The 21,482-nt window shown below is 44.2% G+C and overlaps 1 protein-coding gene and 1 long non-coding RNA gene across 3 annotated transcripts; both read left to right on the forward strand.

Annotated features, from left to right (window-relative positions):
- The first annotated feature begins 954 nt into the window (after window positions 1-954).
- Window positions 955-9,168, forward strand: LOC109262896 (uncharacterized). Of its 2 annotated transcripts, none has more exons than XR_008417069.1 (2): window positions 955-1,617; window positions 8,922-9,168. It is a non-coding gene; the product is annotated as an uncharacterized LOC109262896 (long non-coding RNA). The 2 variants fall into 2 exon arrangements; XR_002078003.2 differs by lacking the exon at window positions 955-1,617 and adding an exon at window positions 4,489-5,187.
- A 6,651-nt stretch (window positions 9,169-15,819) lies between these two features.
- LOC109262574 (C2 calcium-dependent domain-containing protein 4A-like) lies at window positions 15,820-19,108 on the forward strand. Its single transcript, XM_053889010.1, has 2 exons — window positions 15,820-17,754; window positions 17,924-19,108. Exon 2 carries the CDS (start codon window positions 17,964-17,966, stop codon window positions 18,999-19,001), a length of 1,038 nt encoding a protein of 345 aa, XP_053744985.1. The 5' UTR covers window positions 15,820-17,754; window positions 17,924-17,963; the 3' UTR covers window positions 19,002-19,108.
- Window positions 19,109-21,482: the final 2,374 nt, after the last annotated feature.

The following is a 21,482-nucleotide window of genomic DNA, read 5'->3' on the forward strand; positions in this document are numbered from 1 at the left end:
GGCATACTTTATGGTATCCTTGCCTGGGAATAATGTGTGATGGGCTACAATCTGTAGTCTCTCATGGTCCCCTCATGCTTGTTTACTTTTTAAAAACCCTTGTTGAGGGGCGCCTGGGTGGCTGAGTGGGTTAAGCATCCGACTTCAGGTCATGATCTCACTGTTCATGGATTCAAGCCCCACATCGGGCTCTGTGCCGACAGCTTGGAGTCTGGAGCCTGCTTCGGATTCTGTGTCTCCCTCTCTCTCTGCCCCTCCCCTGCTCACACACACTCTCTCTCTCAAAAATAAATAAAACATTTACAAAAATTAAAAAATAAAAACCTTGTTGAAAGGGCTTGCCATTGAATTCCCCTTGGGTAGCCAGGAAGGACCCCAATTTCAAAACTGAAAATATTAGATGTGAAGATGTTTTGAACAAGGAACAAAAAGCCTGTATTCTAGTGCTGGCACTGCCATTATTATCCATGTGAACTCTGGCAAATCTCCAGATTTCTTTGGGTTGCGGTTTCCTCATAGGTAAAATTGGGATATTAATACCTACCTTACAGGGTTGTTATGAGGATTAAATGTGCTCTGTAAGCTGTTGTGCTATACAAATATTTGCGAATTTTTGTTATGATTTAAGAGCCATTTGAACGTATTCCATGACCACATAGCAGACATGCTAATATTTGTGCTATCTGATCAAGGGTTTTCATGGTCATATACTGCATATTTAAATTGCTGGAACAAAATTTTATGTTTCTGTATAAATGTTTTTGTGTGGAGAGGGCCCATAGTTTTCACTGGTTTTCTAAAGGGGGTCCATTATCCCAAAAAGGTAAAAGTGCTTTAGAATTGAAAAAGTGAGATTCAGTAATGGAAATAAATGTATTGCTTCCATAACCCCCCCCCCCCCCCCCCCCCCCCAGTTAACACATCTGCAATAGAAGTTGCAATGCTTTTTGGAGAGCGAAATTGCTAATGTGGCCTAGTACAGAACATTTGAAATTGGGACAGAAAATCTTGGCCATATGGTCATGGTAGCCATTAGGTTATCCAATTGCCTGCCGTGTGAAGGTGGAGGTAAAACGAACTATTAGCTATGTGGCCCTGAGAAAGTCACCTTACCTCGTGGAGTCTGTTACCTCATTTGTAAAGTGAAGGATTTGACTTAAAGATTTCCAAAGTTCCTAGTCTGAATTCTCTAGGGAAGTGAGATCAAAGCTGGACTTGGATGGAGCCCTTTGCGGCAGAAATGAATGGGGCTTTGTGTAAGAGGAGAAAGGAGGAGTGTCAGGGAGACGAGGAGGGGCAGAGCACGCAAGGAGCCCCATTCTTGATAAAGCTGGGAAGCAAGCCTGCTGAAGGGAAGAGCCAGAGTAAGGGGGGCAGAAAGAGAGCTGGTGGGCTACTCCTGAAGATTCAAGACTCTGGTGGACCAGAGACTCAACCTCCACATTTCACCCTGGGTCTGACTTGCCAGAACACAGGTGATCCTCAGTGAGCAAATCCTCTGCACTCACAGAACTTGCAGTTCTCTCAGGAGCAAATGCCTGGAGTCTTCCCTCTTCCCACATCAGGTGGTTTGGCTGCTTCAGGAAAATGCTGCCCTCCAAATGCCTCAAGACACAAGTAAGTCCTAGGGGTAGAAAGGCTGTTGGAGGATTAAGAGAACCGCATATCTGTACTGTAGGGTGTACTGGAATCCTCACCCCCACAAGAGGAATTTTAGGGGAAAGATCCTTATTTTTCTAAATCACTATGATACATTATTGTTAACTATAAGCGAGTCCATACCTTATATTAGGTTCACAATTTGTGGGTGTTGTGTGTGTGTGTGTGTGTGTGTGTGTGTGTAGCATGTTGGCATGTTTTAAAAAGTAGGTTGAGGCTATCTTATGTGTAGATTGACTAGCTCATCATATGGTAGGTTTATACTGAAGTGTCAGAGAAACTACCAGATTGTTCTCCAAGGTGGTGGTACCATTTTACATTCCTACTACCAGTGTATGAGCGTTATCCTCACCTACACTTGAGATAGTCTTTTAAATTTTATCTATCATAGGTTTAGAGATATCTCATTGCGCATTAAATTTGCAATTCCCTAATGACTAGTGATGTTGAGCATCTTTTCTTGTGTTTATTTACCATTCACATATTTTCTTTGGTGAAGTGTCTACAAGTCTGTTCTCCTCTCCATCTTTTTTTTTGTTATTTTTTTAAGTTTATTTATTTAGTTTAAGGTTTATTTATTTACTTTGAGACAGTATTCTCATACTCTCATGAAAATGGGGGAGGGGCAGAAAGAGAGGGAGAGAGAGAATCCCAAGCAGGCTCCCCACTGACTGCGTGGGGCTCAATCTTATGAACTGTGAGATCATGACCTAAGCTGAAATCGAGTTGGGTGCTTAATCTACTGGGCCACCCAGGCACCTCCATCTTCTATTATTTTTAAGAGTTCTTTTTGTATGTTAGATATAAGTCCTTTATTAAATACATCATATGCAAATGTGTTCTCCCAGTATGTGACTTGTCCTTTCATTTAATAGTGTCTTTTAAAAGAGCAAAATTTACTTTCTTTCTTGAAAATAAATAAACTTTAATAAAAATGGGGGAGCCTGGGTGGCTCAGTCAGTTAAGCATCTGACTCTTGATTTCAGCTCAGGTCACGATCTCACGGTTCATGAGTTCAAGCCTCACATCCAGCTCTGAGCTAACAGTGCAGATTTCTTTCTCTTTCCTTCTCTCTCTACCCCTCTTCCCCCTTTTTCTCTCTCTCTCTTAAAAATAAACTTTAAAAATTGGCAAAATTTATAATTTTGATAAAGTACAGTCTATCAGTTTGTTCTTTTATGGATTGTGTTTTGGTGTAGTGTCCAAAAAATTGTTGTCTAACTCAGGGTCACAGAGGCTTTCTTCTGTTTTCATCTAGAAGTTTTATAGTTTTAGATTTTATATACAGTCCTATGATCCACTTTGAGTTAGGTTATAATTTGTATATGGTACTTCAAAGTATGGCTCAAAGATTTTGTTTGTTTTGCATATTATATCCAATTGTTCCAACACCATTTATTGAGAAGACTATTGTTTCTACACTGCTTTTCAACTTTGTCAAAGATCATTTTCCCACATATGTGTAGTTTATTTCTGAACTTTCTATTGTTTTCCAGTGATTAATTGTTGATTAAAAAAAATTAATGCTTATTTATTTTTGAGAGAGAGCATGAGTGAGGGAGGGGCAGAAAGAGAAGGAGACATAGAATCCGAAGCAGGCTCCAGGCTCTGAGCTGTCAGCACAGAGCCCCACGCAGGGCTCGAATCCACAAACCCTGAGATCATGACCTGAGCCAAAGTTGGATGCTTAACCAACTGAGCCATCCAGGCGCCTCTAATTGTTGCCTTTTATGTCAGTGCCACACTATTTTGATAACTGTAGCTTTATAGTAAGTCTTGAAATCACATAGTATTTATTAATTTTCTGATTTCTTTTTTAAAGTTGTTTTGGCTATTATTCTAGGTCCTTTGCTTTTCCACGTGAATTTTAGAATATACTTGTCAAAAATGCTTGCTGGGATTTTTATTAGGATTATGTTGAATCTATACCTTAACTTTAGGAGAATCGCCATTTTACTACTGAGTCTTCTGAATTATAAAACATGGAATAGCTCTCTATTTAGATTTTCTTTAATTTCTTTCAGCAACATTGTGTGGTTTCAGTTACAGGTTTTACACATCATTTGTCAGATTTATCCTAAGTAGTTCATATTTTTTAGTGTTGGTACTAATAGTACTTTTTAAAATTTCAATTTCTAATTGTTGCTCATATTTACAAATACAACTGAGCTTTGCATATTGATCTTGTATTTTGCAAATTTGCTAAACTCACTTATTCTAATAGTTTTTTGAAGATGGCATCAGATTTTCTATAGAGGCAACTTTATCCTCTGTGAATGGACAGTTTTATTCCTTTTCCAATATGGATGCTTTTCTTTTTCCTGCCTTATTTGACTAGTTAGAACCTCCAGTACATGCTTTGCAAATGTATGTATAATCCTTTTTTTTTTTTTTTTACCTTTATTTATTTTTGAGAGACAGAGAGAGACAGAGCACAAGTTGGGGAGAGACAGAGAGAGAATGAGACACAGAATCTGAAGGAGGCTCCAGGCTCCGAGCTGTCAGCACAGAGCCCAACACAGGGCTCGAACTCACTAACCGTGAGATCATGACCTGAGCTGAAGTCAGAAACTTAACCGATTGAGCCACTCAGGCACCCCCAATCTGTGTGTGGCAGGCACTAAAATAAAATGTACATTTTTGGCCTGACAAAGAGTTTACGTGTATAGTATATCTTACAGGGACAACACAAGTTCAATAATATGAGTTCTAATTGTAATAGTTACAGATGTCTCCACGATAATTATGTGACTAGATAGTTAACGTTTCCTTTCCCATTTAAATCCAGTCTCGGTTGGAGTTCTCACTTGAGGAAGTCAACAAGAAGTGTTCTGTGTTTGTCATTTCCCATGACTGTTTCCCCACCATGTGGGTGTCCCAGGCCTGACGGGGAGACCGGTTGGTGGGGAGGTGGGTGGGTCCCTGCTGGCTCAGGCTTCTCCCAGGCAGGCCTTTCTTCCCCTGGCACCCCTCACCTCATGCTGGCCACAGACCCTTGGTGCCCCTCTCAGTACAAACATGGGTCCCCAGCCCCCTGGGTGGCCCCCTGTGTGCCCTTCTCATTATGAAGGAGGAAAAAATACTTTTACAACCTATTTCCTCTCTGGAAATTCAAGGTGTTTTTCAGAAGTTTCCTTGTTCACGACAAGGGGATTTCAATCCTTAAGGAGTGACTTGATGGCTGTCGGCCAGTCTGGAGCAGCCTCAGGAAAGTGACTGAGCCCTATTTGAGCTGGCTCACTTTCATATTTCCCAGGAGAGGAAACAATTGTACGTTTCTCTATTCAAGGACCAGAAGTGTAGAAGTGATCTCTGCATGCTGTGCTGGGGATAGGTGGCTCAATTCTTATGAGGGTTTTTACTTTTTTTCCTTTTTTAGGTTCTGAAATTGCCCCCACCCCACCCCCTTCCCTCTATTCCATTGGGTTGGGAAGCCATTGCTGACACATGGATCGGACAAAGTACAATTTAGCCACTGTTACGGGTTCAGATGATATGTTGAAGATCTAACCTCGGGTATCTCAGAATGTGAGTATATTTGGAAATAAGATCTTTGTAGATGTAAGGAGTTAAGGTGGGGTCACACCAGAATAGGGTGGGCCCTTTATCCAATAGAATTGGTGTCCTTATAAGAGGAGGAGAGACACAGAGACGCAGACACAGGAGAGAACGCCATGTGATGACGAGGCAGACATTGGTACTCTGTAGCTGTAGGACAAGGACCTCCAAGGACCAGAAGTTAGGAAGTGGCAAGGAGGGAGTCTCCGTTGCAGGTTTCAGAGGGAGCATGGCTCTGCTGACACCTTCATGTTAGACTTCTAGCCTTCAAGGTCATAAGACTATAAAGTTCTGTTGTAAGCCCCCTGACTTGTGGTACTTTGCTACCCTAGGAAACTACAGTAGTCAATAGTAGGAAACAGCCCTAGGAAGCAAATGTAGTTATTACCACAAAACCTTTAACTAGATTGCTCTGGTATTCGGTCTTGCAGTCATAATCTGCCCTGTAACTGCTTAGAGAGATCATCTATTCAGATCTTCTGGTGAAAAGTATTACTGTAGCTCTAGTAAATAGTCAACGTATGGACATGATTTAGGAGCTGAGAGGTCCATTTCGAGTTTAGTGAGGCTGAAGGAAAGCTAACAGAGTAGCCGGGGACCTGGGAAGTCACTGTCTGGATTTGGCTGGGGGCCAGGAGGGGCTTCCTTGTGGGACCCTATGTGGCTGCTCTGTAGAGTTCATGGATTCTGAGAAGGAAGCCCAAGAAAGGAATTTGAAGGTTACCTGGTATCATTGACTGTCCTGTGTCATGTGGAGAAAACAAGATCTGCCTTAAGCTCTTTACCCAAGGGCGGGCTGGTAAATAGTAGAGACAGGCCTGGAGTCCTAAGCATCCTCAGATGCGGGTCGGTGTTCGTGCCCCAGCTCTGGACTCCCTTGTAGGCCTGTCAAAACATGGTGCAAAGTCATAAAGAAACTCTGAGAAAGCTCCACACTGACTCCTCAGAACTAGTAAGGGCCGCAGACTGGGCTTTGGGGACAGGTCCACCAATTTGTTGGAGCCTCAAGTAACTTCTGAAGGCAATGGTAACATCACAGACTTGAGGCTCATGCATCAGATAATAGCGTTTAGATCCTACCTCTGTGGTTACAGACCAAGTAATGTTAGGAGGCATTACTGAAACTCTCTCAGCCAGAATTTACCTCTAAAAGCTAGGTAATTGTAAGCCTGCAGGATTGACGAAGGGTCAGATAAGGGACTTTTTGCAAGGGCGTGGGCCAGAATAGGTGCCCACCAAAAGGAGATGTCTTTCTTCCTCATTTTGTTCCTTTCAAGTTCTCGTCTGGGTCTGAAAATTTTAACCTGATATAATAAAAATGAGTATAGCAACAAAATACAGTTGCTACCTTTACTGCTACGACTACTACCATAAAATAGATAAGAGTTACTGAGTAGATGCCAGACAATGTCTCATAATGGCTTTACATGGATTATTAATCAGCATAACCCCAGGATATAGTTACAATTGTTAACCCCACTCTATAGATGACAAAACTGAGGCTTACATAAATTAAGAAACCTTCCCAGGCTCACAGAGCCAGATAGTGATGGAGGTGGGCCCAGACAGGCGTGGCTAATAGGAAAAATCAAAATGAGCATCATTTAGTCTCCTGTATCCATCAGGAAACTAGAGGAGAGTCATGTTGCAAGGCAGGAGGACCAGAGGCTGTTTACATCTGATTCTTTACAGTTACCAAAGTCTGTCCATTTATTGCATTTGCTGAGTCCTCGGCAGCTTTAAAGACTTGTGGCTTTCAAATGAGAGCCAGTAGGTGAAGAGTAGCCCAGATAAGATAACCCAGTAATTTGAGATAATATGTAAAATGTTAATGTTTTCAAGGAGTAGTGGCTGTTGTACTCAGATCCATGACCAGACAGACAATATGGTTTATACATCTACATGATGGTGGAATCCAACTTGTAAGATCTCTACCTCAGGATTGTCCCGGCTATTTGAACACACTCAACGATAAGGAGCCCTTAAGGAAGCCTTCCTTACCTTTAGGGAATGCTAACTAAAGATTCTGCCCATTGGTGGATTAAAAGCCTAAATACGAATAAGCAAAACTTTTAAAACATCAGAAGAAAATTAAGAAAAATATCTTTATGACCTAAGGGCAGGGAATTATTTCTTGAGCAAAATCACAAAGGAAAAAGTTGATATATCCAATTACATTCAATTTTTAAAACTCCCAGGGCACCTGGGTGGCTCAGTTCGTTAAGCCTCTGACTCCTAATTTTGGCTCAGGTCATGGTCTCACAGTTCACAAGTTCGAGCCCCGTGTCCAGCTCTGCACTGACAGCGTGGAGCTTGGTTGGGGTTTCTTTCTCCCTCTCTCTGTCCCTACCTGTTCTCTCTCTCTCTCTCAAAAAATAAATAAATAACGATTAAAATTTTAAAACTACTATTTCCCAAAGAGATCATAAAAGTGTCCAACATGTATATATATGTATAAAAGAAGGAAACAACAAAATAAAAATATAAAAAATGAAAGACTTTTAAAAGAAGTTTAGGGAAGAAAGCTGAATGGCTAATTAACATATGGAAATTTGCTCAATCTCAATTGTAAACAAGAGAAATACAAATTAAAACTTTGATTTTTAACTTGTTGTATTAGTTTGTTAGGGTTGCCATAACGAAGTACCATAGGCTAGGTGGCTTAAACAACAGAGATTTATTTCTCTCTTTTTTTTTAAATGTTTATTCATTTTTGAGAGAGAGAGAGATACAGAGTATGAGCAAGGGAGTGGGAGAGAGAGGGAAACACGGAATCTGAAGCAGCTCCAGGCTCTGAGCTGTCAGCACAGAGCCTGATGGGGGAGGGGGGCAGGGCTTGAGCCCACAAACCCAGAGATCGTGATCTGAGCCGAAGTCAGATGCTCAACCAACTGAGCCACCCAGGTGCCCTTTTCTCTCTTTTTTTAAACTACTGAATTCCGGTTAGTTAACATACAGTGTAATATTAGTTTCATGTGTACAATATGATGACAGAGCTTTATCTCTGCACAGTTCTGGAGGCTAGAAATCCAACCCCAGGTGGTGGCAGCATCTATTTTTTCCGAGGGTCTTTCTCCTGGGCTCGCAGATGGCCGTCTTCTCCCTGTGTCTTCACATGGTCCTCCTCTGCATGCTTGTGTCCTAATCTCTACTTAGAAAGACACCAGTCCTATCGGATTAGGGCCCATCTTAATGACCTAATTTAACCACAAATACCTCTTTTTCTTTTTATTTTTTTAATGTTTATTTATTTTTGAGAGAGACAGAGACAGAATGCGAGTGGGGGAGGGGCAGAGAGAGAGGGAGACACAGAATCCGAAGCAGGCTCCAGACTCTGAGCTGTCAAGACAGAGCTTGACATGGGGCTCGAACTCACGAACTGTGAGATCACGACCTGAGCCGAAGTCGGACGCTCAACCGACTGAGCCACCCAGGCACCCCAACCACAAATACCTCTTTAAAGACCCTACCTCCAGATCAGTCACATTCTGAGGCACTGAGTTTTTGGACTTCACATATGAATTTTGGGGAGACACAGCTTAGCCCACAACACTCATCATATTAGCAATATTTTAAAAGCTGATAATACAAAGGTAGTGAAGGATGTGGAACAACAGAAAATATTGTCTACTGCTGAAGAGAAATGAGATTTTGCATTAAAACCGAAGACGCAAATACCCTCTTACCAGCTATTCTATTCCTAGAGATGTACTCTCAAAAACCTGGACCTGGGTGACTGAGAAGACACGCATACAATTATATCAGCACAAGAAACCCTGGAAATAATCCAAACGTTCATCATCAGCCAGAGAATAAAGTATGTTTACACAATGGGATTCTCTCTGGTGGTGAAATGAATGAGCGAGAGCTATACATGTATATGTAAATGAGTCTTGCAAACAGAAGACGATAGACAATGTAGAATAAAGATAGGCAAACTGCAGAAGAATATTTCTAATCTTCTCATTTTTATAAAGTTCAAAAACAGAAAATAAACAGAATGATTTTTAGGGATATATACATATGGCATAAAACTAATATTTAGAAAGAGAGAACAATGAGCCCCAAATTCGGGATAATACTTAGCTCTGAGGCAGGAAAGAGACAAGAAGGGTGGTCGAGAAGGATTATAGGGGGCTTCAACTATTTTGAAAATAGTTTATTTATTAAGCTCGCTGGTGGATAAACAAGTGTTCACTATATTATGGTTGGGTTTTTTTTTTTTTACATGAAGTAAATGTCACACAATTAAAAAAAAAACCTAGAAAACCTACAAAAATTGAAGCAAATGTGAATGGGGTCTAGATACTATGGACAGTGAAACAAAAATAAGTCTTTAACGGGAACTTTGTTTTTGGTCAACCTTCTAGTAGTTAGTGATGGAAAGGAGAATGGAATACTTGAAACTTTGCTTACTGCTCATAGAGAAAAGGCAAGTAAGTCAGTGACCAACTAGAATGAAGCAGTTGGTTGGGGATCAAGACCAGAGGGGTGCTTGGGTGGCTCAGTCGGTTGAGCATCTGACTTTGGCTCAAGTCATGATCTCATGATCTGTGAGTTCAAGCCCCATGTCGGGCTCTGTGCTGACAGCTCAGAGCCTGGAGCCTGCTTTGGATTCTGTGTCTCATTCTCTCTCTGCCCCTCCCCCGCTCATACTCTGTCTCTCTGTCTGTCTCTCTCTCTCTCAAAAATAAACATTTAAAAAAAAAAAGGCCAGAACAGTTTGGGGGCACCTGGCTGGTCAGTTGGTGGACCATGCCACTCTTGATCTTGGGGTTGTATGATGGGGAGAATACTTTAAAAATTTTTTTAACATTTATTTTTGAGACAGGGAGAAACAGAGCATGAACAGGGGACAGTCAGAGAGAGAGGGAGACACAGAATCTGAAACAGGCTCCAGGCTCTGAGCTGTCAGCACAGAGCCCGACGTGGGGCTCGAACTCACGGACCGCGAAATCATGACCTGAGCTGAAGTCAGACACTTAACCGACTAAGCCACACAGGCGCCCCATGGGGAGAATACTTTTTTAAAAAGTCTAAAAAAGACTGGAACAGTTTGTTTCTTAGACAGCCTGTGAGAAAGGTACAAGCTGCTCCATGTTAACTGCTGTGTTCATCAAGTTAATAAGTCATCTCAACTACTTGATTTGAGTTACCATAATAAATTGGTATCATAATGTAAATGCACCTACATGGCTGAAAGTTTGAAAGACTATTTGATCTAAGGAAATTGAAATGACGTTAATGACAATGAACATAACTCGAATTAAGCAATAACAGTTGTATTAAGACAAGCACCAAAGGAAAGAATACAATAACTCCCTTAGAGTGGAATTAAAAAGTTAATACTAGCTTCTCACCTGGTTCCTTTTTAGGCAAAAATAGGAACAATTAAGGTAAATTCTCAAAAGGAGAAAAGGGATAGATCTAAAAACATTATTCTTAACCTCAAATGAACTTAAAAATCTGTTAAAAAAGACAAGATACGTGAGCACATAGAAAAAAATACCCAGTTAAATAGCAGTTCGACTGTGACTAATTTTAGCAAACATTCGACTACCAATGTGCCAGTCCTATGCATGGTTTCTGGGGTATGGAGGTGAGACGCAGAGTCTCCTTCAAACAGATCTGTGGGAGAGGCAGACAGGCAAGCAAACGTTTTGAATACCATATGAGAAGCGCTATCATAGCAGAGGGCACGGCCCAACCTGGAGAGGTCAGGGAAGGCTTTCAGGTGGAGCATCTGCTTGAACTGAGTCTTCTTCTTCTTTTTTTAAAGTGTTTATTTATTTATTTTAAGGAAGAGAGAGAGAGTGCGTACAAGCACAAGCTGGGGAGGGGCAGGGAGAGAGGGAGAGAGAGAATCCCAAGCAGCCTCCACGCTGTCAGTGCAGAGCCTGATGCAGGGCTCCATCTCATGAACTGTGAGAGTGATCATGACCAGAGTCAAAATCAAGAGTCAGATGTTCAGCTGACTGAGCCACCCAGGCGCCCCTGAACTGAGTCTTAAATAATGAAGAGAACTTATGAAGGCAGATGGCAGCTGGGCTCATCGGGTAGAGAGAACAGCATCAACAAAGACATGAGGTGAGTGAATATGTGCTTTCAGGGAGCAGAGAGTACAGGGACTGAAGTCACAGGCATGGGGATAATAGCTGGAAATAAGGCTGAAGATAGAGGTAGGGAGAGGCCAGACCGTGAGGACTCTTGTACTCCAGGCAAAGGAGTTGGGCTTCATCTAAAGGCAATGAGGCACCACATTAGGCTTTAAGTCGGGGAGTGATGTGATCAGGTGTGTTTCTTAGCTCCTGGGAGAAGTGGGTAGGGCAGGCTGACTGGAGGTGTGGGGCACTGACCAGGGCAGCCCCGAGAAGCAGGCACAAAGAGATCAAATTGAATCCCTGGAGGTGAGTCAGAAGGGGAACTTCAGAAAAACTCTGGGAACAGCAGCCTTTCAAAGGTGGGCAAAAGCAGAAGAGAGTAGCCAGAAGGAGATACACACAAATTTGCTTAAATCTCTTGAGTAACTTACTTCCTCATGATAATTCACGTCCAAGCTGCTTCAGCTAAGAAACAAGCTTTCCAGTATATTTTATAAACACCTTGGGCCACAGGCAACTGAAAACATTGTTTTGGGAAAAGATCATAAGCTATGGGGTCAAGAACAGGGTTTGAGTAATCACTCAGCCAAGTGCTAGCATCTCAAAGCGCTGAGTCTCAATGTCATTAGCTGTAAAATGAGCATTCGATTGATGTGATTTTTAGGATTAAATAAGTATGCTATTTGTAAATATGACTAGAAGTACTCCGCACATGGAATACATAACGTGTACATAAACGGGATGCATCTCTGACATGAGAGGAGAAAGCCCAATAAGCTGAAGACTCTTAAAAGGTAACCACAGGGGCACCTGGATGGCTCAGTCGGTTAAGAGTCCGGCTTCAGCCCAGGTCATGATCTCACGGTCCGTGAGATTCAAGCCTCGCACCAGGCTCTCTGCTGTCAGCACAGACCCCGCTTCAGGTCCTCTATCCCCTTCTCTCCCTCTGCCCCTTCCCTACTTACACGCTTTCTCTCTCTCTCTCTCTCTCAAAAATAATAAATTTTAAAAAAAAATTTTTTTAAAGGTAACCACAGATTAGACAGTTATCTGGAGGGAGAAGCAAATAATAGGAAGAATCTAGGCACTCCTCTTCAGGGAAATAAAAAAGGAAACTGATAAGGAAATTGATAAAACTAACCTTGATTTTCATTTGTTAGCTTGATAAACATTTAACTGTGATAATATTAATATTCTGCAATTATCTCAATGTGGATAAGGAATTCATTTTTAAGTTGTTCCATGTGTTTTTCATTAGCCATCTTCCAAAGGTTTCAAATGTAAATATAGACTTAATATGTTTTAGCAAACTCAGCAATTTTGAGCATTTAACATGGGAAACTTAATCCAAGGAAATTATTTCAGTAATAATAACCAAAATTTACTGAGCCGTATTATGTCCTTTGTGCTTTCTATTTTCTCTCCCTAATCCTCACAAAATAGAGGTAAGATAAGATTAATAGATTAGAGTGGGCTCAGAGGATTTTACTCACGTGGCCAAGGTCACGCCAGTAGAAAGTGGCAGAGTAGGATTGTGAACCCAAGTTTGAGAGACTCCAAAAATTCGCTGCCATGCCTTCCCTTCACTCTGTGAAGGAAGATCACAGAAAAGGGGCCTTTGACCAAACCTGGGCAGTCATAGAGGGCTTTTGCGAGGATGTGATGTTTGAACAGAGTCCCAGGAATCTTGAAAGCAGGTGGGGGCAGGGTGCAGAATATGAAAGGAACGGGAAACAGGAAGCTTGCAGAGAATAGCTTTATGATTTACAAAGTACTTTCACATGCAAGTTCCCATTCTATCTTCAGGAAAGAATGTTCATTTTCCCCACTTAATAGATAAAAACAAGTCATATCGGAGGTGCAGTGACTTGCTCAAGGACCCAGAAAAAGTAAATTGCAGGACTAGAGGTCAAAGTCAGCTCTTGTGATGCCAGATCCTGGACTTCTGCTCTAGTGCTGTCACAGATATAAAGAAAAAACCTTCACTACGTATTTTCCATTATAACTTCATTTCTGATTTTATCTGAAATGTTACCAGATTTTGTCAGTACTCCGCTTACTTCTTTCATTTTATCTGATCATGTAGGCTTGCTCAAACTAACTTTCAATGAACCAGGGCATAAACTGAAAAAAAACTTCAATACCCACAAAAAAAGAAATTGTGTTGATGTTTTATATTCCCATCCAGTTCTGGGCTTTGAAACCGCATCTTTATCCAACTGTGATGTTAAGGGATATATAATTTTGCATATTGTTAATTTCTTTGAATTCTCCAACAGGAACATGCTTTTGTGTTGCTCCAGTCTTTTTGATGATGGTTTTCCATGACTGTATTTTTTTCTGTAAAGGAGACAAGGCCATTCCCACACCATTGGACATTCAGACTGGTTCTTCACTGGTTTTCCAAGGCTAGTGGACCATGAGGGTCCTGTAGGATTTCTCACTACCCCAAGCCTTCCCACTAGAGCTTTCTTTCACTGCCTTCACATCTCGTCCATCCCATTCTAGGGGTATGGGTATTGGACCTCATTCAGGGTTCTTTACTCAGATAATTGCATGCCTTTTCCACTTTTACCAAGTCAGGCTCTAGTCCCTAAATTCCTTAGGTCTTTGTTACGTAAATCACCTCAAAACCCATTTTGGAACAAAGTATGGTATAAATAAAGAGAGTGAATAGACTTCCTGGGAGGATAAGGATTCTGCTTCCAAATGATCCAACACTACTGTGCAAAACGAGTGATTTCCTGCTTATAACAATTGCATGTGTTAATCTGTTAGGTGCTGGTATAAACAATAAGGTGTATAGTTTAACCCAAGGCCTGGGAACAAAGGTCTCTTTCTCTTTTACTTTAGAAAAGGTGATGGATTCAGAAGAAATAGCTTTGAGGGAGGCACTGTAGGGAAGCGGTTTTAAGCACACAGGATAATGAGCCAGTTGGATCTGGATTCTTCTCCCAACCCTGCTTTTAATGGCTGTGAGCCCCTGGGCAAGTTGTTTATTCTCTGTGAACCATAGTTTCTACATCCTTAACTTCCTTAGAGGATTGTTTAGGGATTAAATAAGACCCAGTATATAGTGAAGGTGGAGTAAACATTAATATTATCCTTGGGATGGTTTCTCTGGAATTACAATTTCAAAACTTTTAATACAAGATAATAACACACACAAAATAACGACACAACTGGAGTGATCAGAGTTTCCACTGAAGGGTTGTTTTTCACTTTTTCCCAGTGTGATTTTCAGAATCAGGAAGAAAATCAGGCCTCTAACTGTGGATACAGCCTGCAGCTATGGGCTTAAATGAATGAATGAATGACTGGAGTTTAGTCTTGGGTAAATAATTTAATTTCCCTGTATCTCACTTCCTCTTCTGTAGAATACTGATTCATGGAAAACTAATGGTTTTGGAAAATCCTCTAGATAGAGGCTGGGTTTGCAGCCGTGCTTATGTTGCCCTATGAATATGAAAGTGCTAGCAGCATAATTCCTCAAATCCCACATCCTGTTTGGTGGCATTTACCCACCGATGGAATATTTGTGTGTTCGTGTCACAAAAGCCCTTGGAAGAGCCATTTTCATTGGGATCTAACTTGCAGTGAGCTGGCACATTGGCAGGACATAATGCAGGTGTGCTTCGCTTTAGAGAAGACCACATGCCCACTAATTTGCAGATTGGCCTGAAGAATCAGAGGGAATGATCCAGGCAGAGATTCCAGACGCCTCTCTGCTTGCAAGTTGGGCTTTGGCAGGAATGGTTTCTACTTTCTGGTTGCATGATTCATGCTTGTCCCATCAAAAAAGGACATTCTAAAGGAGAACAGTGATCAATTAAGACAGAAAATATTATGGGGCACCTGAATGGCTCGGTTAAGTGTCTGACTTTTTTTTTTAACATTTATTTATTTATTTATTTGAGAGAGAGAGAGAGAGAGAGAGAGAGAGAGAACAGGCACGGGAGGGGCAGAGAGAGAGGGAGACACAGAATCCGAAGCAGACTCCAGGCTCTGAGCTGTCAGCACAGAGCCCGACGTGGGACTCAAACCCATGAACCATGAGATCGTGGCCTGAGCCGAAGTCGAACGCTCAACCAACTGAGCCACTCAGGCACCCCATCCCACTCTTGATTTCTACACAGGTCATGATCTCATGGTTCATAAGTTCGAGCCCCGTGTGGGGATCTGCAATGACATTGCATAACCTGCTTGGGATTCTCTCTTTCTCTCTGCCCCTCCCCCACTAGTGTTCATGATCTCTCTCCCTCCCTCTCTCTCTCTCTGTCAAAATAAATGAACTTAAAAAACGGGGGGGGGGGCACCTGGGTGGCTCAGTTAAGCGTCCAACTTCAGCTCGGGTCACGATCTCGCAGTTCATGAGTTTGAGCCCCACGTGGGGCTCTGTGCTGACAGCTGGGGGCCTGGAGCCTGCTTCAGATTCTGCATCTCCCTCTCTCCCTGCCCCTTGCCTGCTCACACACTCTCTCTCTCTCTCAAAAATAAACATTAAAAACAAAAACAAAACAAAAAGGGAAAGAAAATATTAATTACTAACAAAAGGAAACATTCACTCGTCTTATCTCTAAGGATTTGGAAATAATGGTACTTAATATTGAAAAGCAAGGATAATGGAAAATACTTAATAGTAGACTGACTTGCTTTAAGAATTAACATTCTGCGTGTAAAGTGCAATGCAATCCACACATGCACACAATGCCTGACACACAACAGACTTGGTGAATTATAATGAACTGAGCGAATGGAGATGAAGAAAGGAAAGAGAGAAGGAAGGAAGAAATTAGCCAAGAGCTGGGCCTTAGGAAACAAGGTACGATTCATCGTTTCAATGACCCTAGGCAAGTATCTTAACCTGAGCCTCAGTTTCTCATCTGGTAAACAGAAGCAATGTCCACCTCACTGGTTTGTTGTGAGAAACCGAATAATGCAGGTAGAGAGAGATGTGGTTAAAAGCACCTGACAGTCATAAGACCTGGATTGTAGCTCAGGTTCAATTCCACACAATATAATTCACTCAAATATTTACTGAGCACTTATTATTTGCCTGGCATTGTATTCCAGGTGCTGGAATTGGATAAAAATTAATAAGACAGCTAGGTTTGTCCCTTGTATAGGGCAACTGGGATGGAAGCAGGCCCAGATTCCAAATCAGAGCACTTTTATTTTACCTACATTCAAAAGAGGTCTCCCCAAAGTCCCTGAGTCATGCCAGTCTTTGCCCTCAAGAAACTCATAGTCTCTTAAGAGACACAAACCTGTAAACCAAAAATTCCATAGCAGCATGCTAAACACAGCAATGGTGGTATATAAAATATGTACGGAGGGAATAAGGAAGGGCTGAGGAACTGTAGAGGGGGAGTCCGGTAAAGGGTCCTGAAGCGGATGCTGTCTCGCTGAATTATGGAAAACAAACAGGAGTTCCTACAGAGAGAAAAAGAAAGGACATTTTAGATAACAGGAAGCATTACATGCAAAGCCAAATAAATAGGAAGTTGCTAGTTCCAGGTTCTGCCATTAACTGACTTTATTTACCTTTATGGAATTTCCCCAAGTCCCTCCAGCTTCCAGTTTTCTCATATTAGAAAATGAAGTTTGGGGGAGGGGGGGGGGAAGAGGCAACATAGATTTTCTGTAAGGGGCTTTCTAACCGGTACCTCCCCACTGAAGCAGAGAGAAAAGGGTAGCGTTGGAAACATCACGTGCTATTTTTAGGGTATGAGCTAGAGGCCCCATCTTTTGTGACAAAAGATGATCGTCTGCAGTCGTCCAGAAAGTTTTGCGTAATTCACCCACTTCGCCAGTATTTATGGCATTGACTGAGCCAGGCTGTATGCTAGTACGGAGGCCACCATCCAGCAGAGGGAGACGTGTAATAAGTACACGAACACCATGGAAACCATATTGGTCGGCTCATGGCGGGTGCGTGGAAGCAGTAAAATAGAAGAACCTAGGGCATGTCCCTGTGCAGGGTGACAGGATTTAGCTCCTACCAAAAAGGAACTTCCTGCTTCCTCATCCTGTTTCATCTTCTCCAACAGGCCGCTAGCATTTTCCACCACCACAAATTCTCCCTGGGCAGGGCGACCAGGCGTCCTCTCTTCACCTGCAACCTTTTCCAGGCCTGTGTAAGGGGCTCCAGGCACGCAGAGTGGATGCAGGTCCCAAGACTGACCGGAGGGTCACACCCAAGCACCCACTGCAGGGGCCCCAGCGGCGGCGGGCAGGGGTGACTTGGAAGGCGGGCTGTCCCCTGGCTCCAGGGGTTGGGCTCTAGGCCGGCTGGGCGGGACTCGGGCTGCCAGTATAAGACAGGAGCGCCACTGTCCTGGCCAGAGTGCTGAAGCTGGGGCCCCAGCCAGGACCGCGAGGCAGCCGGCCCTGAACTTGCAACTCTCGACCCACAGTGACTGAAGAAGAAGGAAAGGTCTGATTTCGATTACTTCGTTTATTTAGTACCAATGAATGGAAGGCGGGCAGGTTTGTGGGTGGAGGAGAGCTCGGCTTGGATTGGCCAGGGGCCAATCGCAGGCCCGCTGGTACCCCTCGGGGGGCCCCCGTAGCGGTCTACACTCAGCAGCTTCTCTCTCGCGCAGGAGGGCCTCCTGCCACCACTCTCAGCCTCAGCCTCGGAGGATGCGGCTCCTCGGGAGACTCCGCGCCTCCACTCCGGAGCCCGCTTTCTCCAACGTGCTCACTCCGGACCGCATCCCCAAGTTCTGCATCCCGCCGCGGCTGCCCGCGTCCTATGCGCCCGAGTCTCCGCCTCCGGCCGCTGCTCTGCCCCGGCGCTGCGCAGCCGAGCCGGACCTGTGGCCCAGAGGAGCCGACGACAGCGCGGGGCACACGGACTGGGACCCGCGCTCGCAGGCAGCCCTATCGCTGCCGCACCTGCCCCGCGCGCTCACCGCCTACGGCTTCTGCGCGCTGCTCGAGAGCCCGCACACCCGCCGCAAGGAGTCGCTCTTCCTCGGGGGCCCTGCAGCCGCCCGGCTCATGCCCCGGGACTCGGCTCCTGCCTCCGCCCCCGCGCTCCCCGCGGGCCTCCGCCCCACCCGGGACGCGCCCGCCCCGCCGGCCCGCGCCCGCCGCCTCCTGCGCGCCCCCGAACGGCTGCTGAGCCGCGCGCTGCGGGCCCGGACGAGCCGAGGCCTGGTCCGCGCCCCCTCCGTGTCCAGCGGGGACGGCGACGAGGACGAGGAGCGCGGCGCCGTCTCGGGCCCCCCTTCCCAGGCCCCCTCCGCGTCCCCGCCGCCGCCGCCCTGCCCCGGCCCGCGTCCCGAGCGCCTGGAGGCCGAGGGCACCGTGGCCCTGGGCCGCGCCGGGGGCGCCCTGCGCCTGGCCGCCGAGTACAGTCGGGCCAGCGGGCGGCTCCGCGTCCGGCTGCTGGGCACCGAGGGCCTGGCCGCGGGAGCCGCCGAGCCCCCCGCCGTCGGCTGCCGCGTCAGCTTCGTCCTGCGGCCGCCGGGCCAGCCGCGCTCGCAGCGCAGCGCCGTGGTCCGGCGGAGCCGCAAGGCCGCCTTCCACCAGGACGTGTGTTTGGACGGGCTCTCGGAGGAGCAGGTGCGCCGCCTGGCCGTGCGCGTCAAGGCCGAGCAGCGGGGTCGCGGCCTGGAGCGGGGCCGCCCGCTGGGCCAGGGCGAGCTGCTGCTGGGCTCCCTGCTGCTGCCCTGAGGGCGCCCGGGGCTCAGACCGCCACCTCGGGGCGCCCTCGGACCGCTGACAACTCGGACACCGAAAGCCGCTTCGGACAAAATAAACGTTATTTATTCATTTTTCAATTTATGTTCTTGCTTTATTGACATTTTAGTTCCTAGGTATCTGTTTTTGTCACTGTTTATTGGTAGTGAAGGAAAAATTAAGGATGCTTTTCTCTATTCATAGCTTACCGTCCTTTTTTCCTAGACCATTTTTGCATTCAAAGGCAAAAAGGTGAGCTTGTGGCTGGAAGGGAGAAAAAGGAACTATACCCAATATGCCTTGATTATCCTCCTTGTTTTTTATGTCAATACTAAGGGTCTCTTACTGCTTTTTCAGTTATTCCTTCAGAATCATGCCCAGTGCTAAGATTCACATAGAGTTTGACATATTTGATGTGGCATAGGTTCTATTCGTGCACACGCACATCAGAGTCAGACATTCTGTAGTAAGGATATCTTGGTGGGTAAAGAATTTCTTTCTTATTAGGAAAACAGGTTTCTTTTGAAAGTGAAGTCTTTAAAAAAATGCTACGGAAACAAAAAGCAAAGGAAGTGAAGGTCTTTCAAAGGAAGGTATTCCTGGCATCCCCCTCTTCCTTCTCCAGTAGGAGCCCTGGGAAATCTTTTTAAATTTCTTTTCTTTTTTTTTTTTTCAACAAATAGACCTGAGTCCACTGGAAACTGATTCTGTCAGGAGGATTTGCCCTTGACTATAGGCATCTATGGTGTGATAGAAAGCACAATGAGGGGATGGGGGTGGGGGATACAGATTCCAGTCTTTTTTCTGCCACTAGCCTGAACTAGGGCAGATCAGTTCATGTTCCTGGACCTCATTTCCTACATCAGTGAAATGGGGATACTAACACCTGCTTGACAGGGTTTTGTAAAAATATGCTTTAATATCGAAATAATCCTTAAATACACGTGAAATGTGGCAGCATACCTAAAAAGGCTGGAACTGTACTGGTGAACAGGTGCCCAATAACATTCCAGGAAATGGACTCTTTCACTTCTGCTGCTTTCTTTCCAATTGTTCCTCCCCGGTCGTGGAGTGGAGCCTAGCAGAATGGCTGGCTGGCTGCCTGAGACTGAGGATTTAGGGGAGCCAGGAGTGGGAATATACAACCCTTCAGGATTCCTCTGGTAATAAGCAATAGTTTGGACTCATTCTGCATCAAAAAACCCTTCAGCACTGTTATTGCAATGAGGTTCTGGGTACAAATCATAATATACATAAAATCCTGGATTTTATATTATTTTATTTTTACTTTTTTTTTTTCTATTTCAGAGAAAGAGCACAAGTAGGGGAGAGGGGCAGAGGGAGAGAATGATTGAGAGAGAGATAGAGACAGAGAGAGAGAGAGAGAGAGAGAGACAGAGAGAGAGAGGGTCTTAAGTAGGCTCCACGGTCAGTGGGGATGCCTATACGGGGCTCCATCCCTTGACCCTGGGACAATGGCCTGAGCCAAAATCAAGAGTGGGACACAACCTACTGAGCCACCCATGTGCCCTCCAAATCCTGGATTTTGAACATAATTTCAAAGTGGACAGATTAGCCCTACGAAATCATCTGATCAATAACTTTCATCTGAAATTGAGAAAATACCACAAAGTCGACTTGCCTGAAGTCAAATAGCTCGTGACTGGCTCAGCTCAGATGAGAACCAAGGTGTCCTGACTCCTCCAGAGGATGGTGTACCCTTTGCCCTCTCATTCAGCAATGATAAGTTGAGCCCTTTCTCTGTGACAGACACAATACTAAGCCCAGGGGGTGCAGCTATGAAGAAGGCAGAGAAGATTCCTGTTCTCCCAGGACTCACAGTTTTAGTGGGGGTAGCCAACAATAGCCAAGTTTGGTCATTACAGATTGTGGTGACTATCATGAAGACAGTAAACTAGGGGAGGGCGAGAGAGAAGTGTCAGATGGGATGCTTTCAGAGATAGAGTAGTCAGGAAAGTTCTCCCGAAGATTCGAGGAAGGAATCCTACACAAGAGAAACCTAATCTATACGAATAACCACTTAATGTGTCCATAGGACCCCTTAATACATCCAAGCCAGAATTCTTGATTTTCTTCTCCCAAATCTCCTCCTCCCCTCGTCTTCCTTATTTCAATAAATGGTACCACTATTACTTCTTTTATGCAAGCTGAGAACCTAGAATCATCCTTAACTTCTCTCTCACACATTCCATTTTTCTTGATGTAAATATCTCCTCCTTAGAGTATCCTTCGCTGGCCATCCTCAAAAAACATCACTGTTGCAATTACTGCTTTATTATTCTTCATAGCACCTATCACTACCTGACATTCTATTATGCCCTTATTTTGTTGTTGTTTGTTTACTTTTCCTCCACCAGAAAGTATGATTTTATTTAAAAAATGTGTTTATTCATTGCTTTATTCATATAAAAAATGTGTTTATTCATTGCTTTATTTCCGGTGCATGCAGCAGAG

Source organism: Panthera pardus, unplaced genomic scaffold (assembly GCF_024362965.1).
Source record: "Panthera pardus isolate Hobbes unplaced genomic scaffold, ASM2436296v1 HiC_scaffold_24, whole genome shotgun sequence".
Classification (NCBI taxonomy): domain Eukaryota; kingdom Metazoa; phylum Chordata; class Mammalia; order Carnivora; family Felidae; genus Panthera; species Panthera pardus.

Bases quoted from the DNA above. Each gene is read 5' to 3' on its own strand.
- LOC109262574 (XM_053889010.1), top strand. From the start codon at position 17,964: ATGCGGCTCCTCGGGAGACTCCGCGCCTCCACTCCGGAGCCCGCTTTC.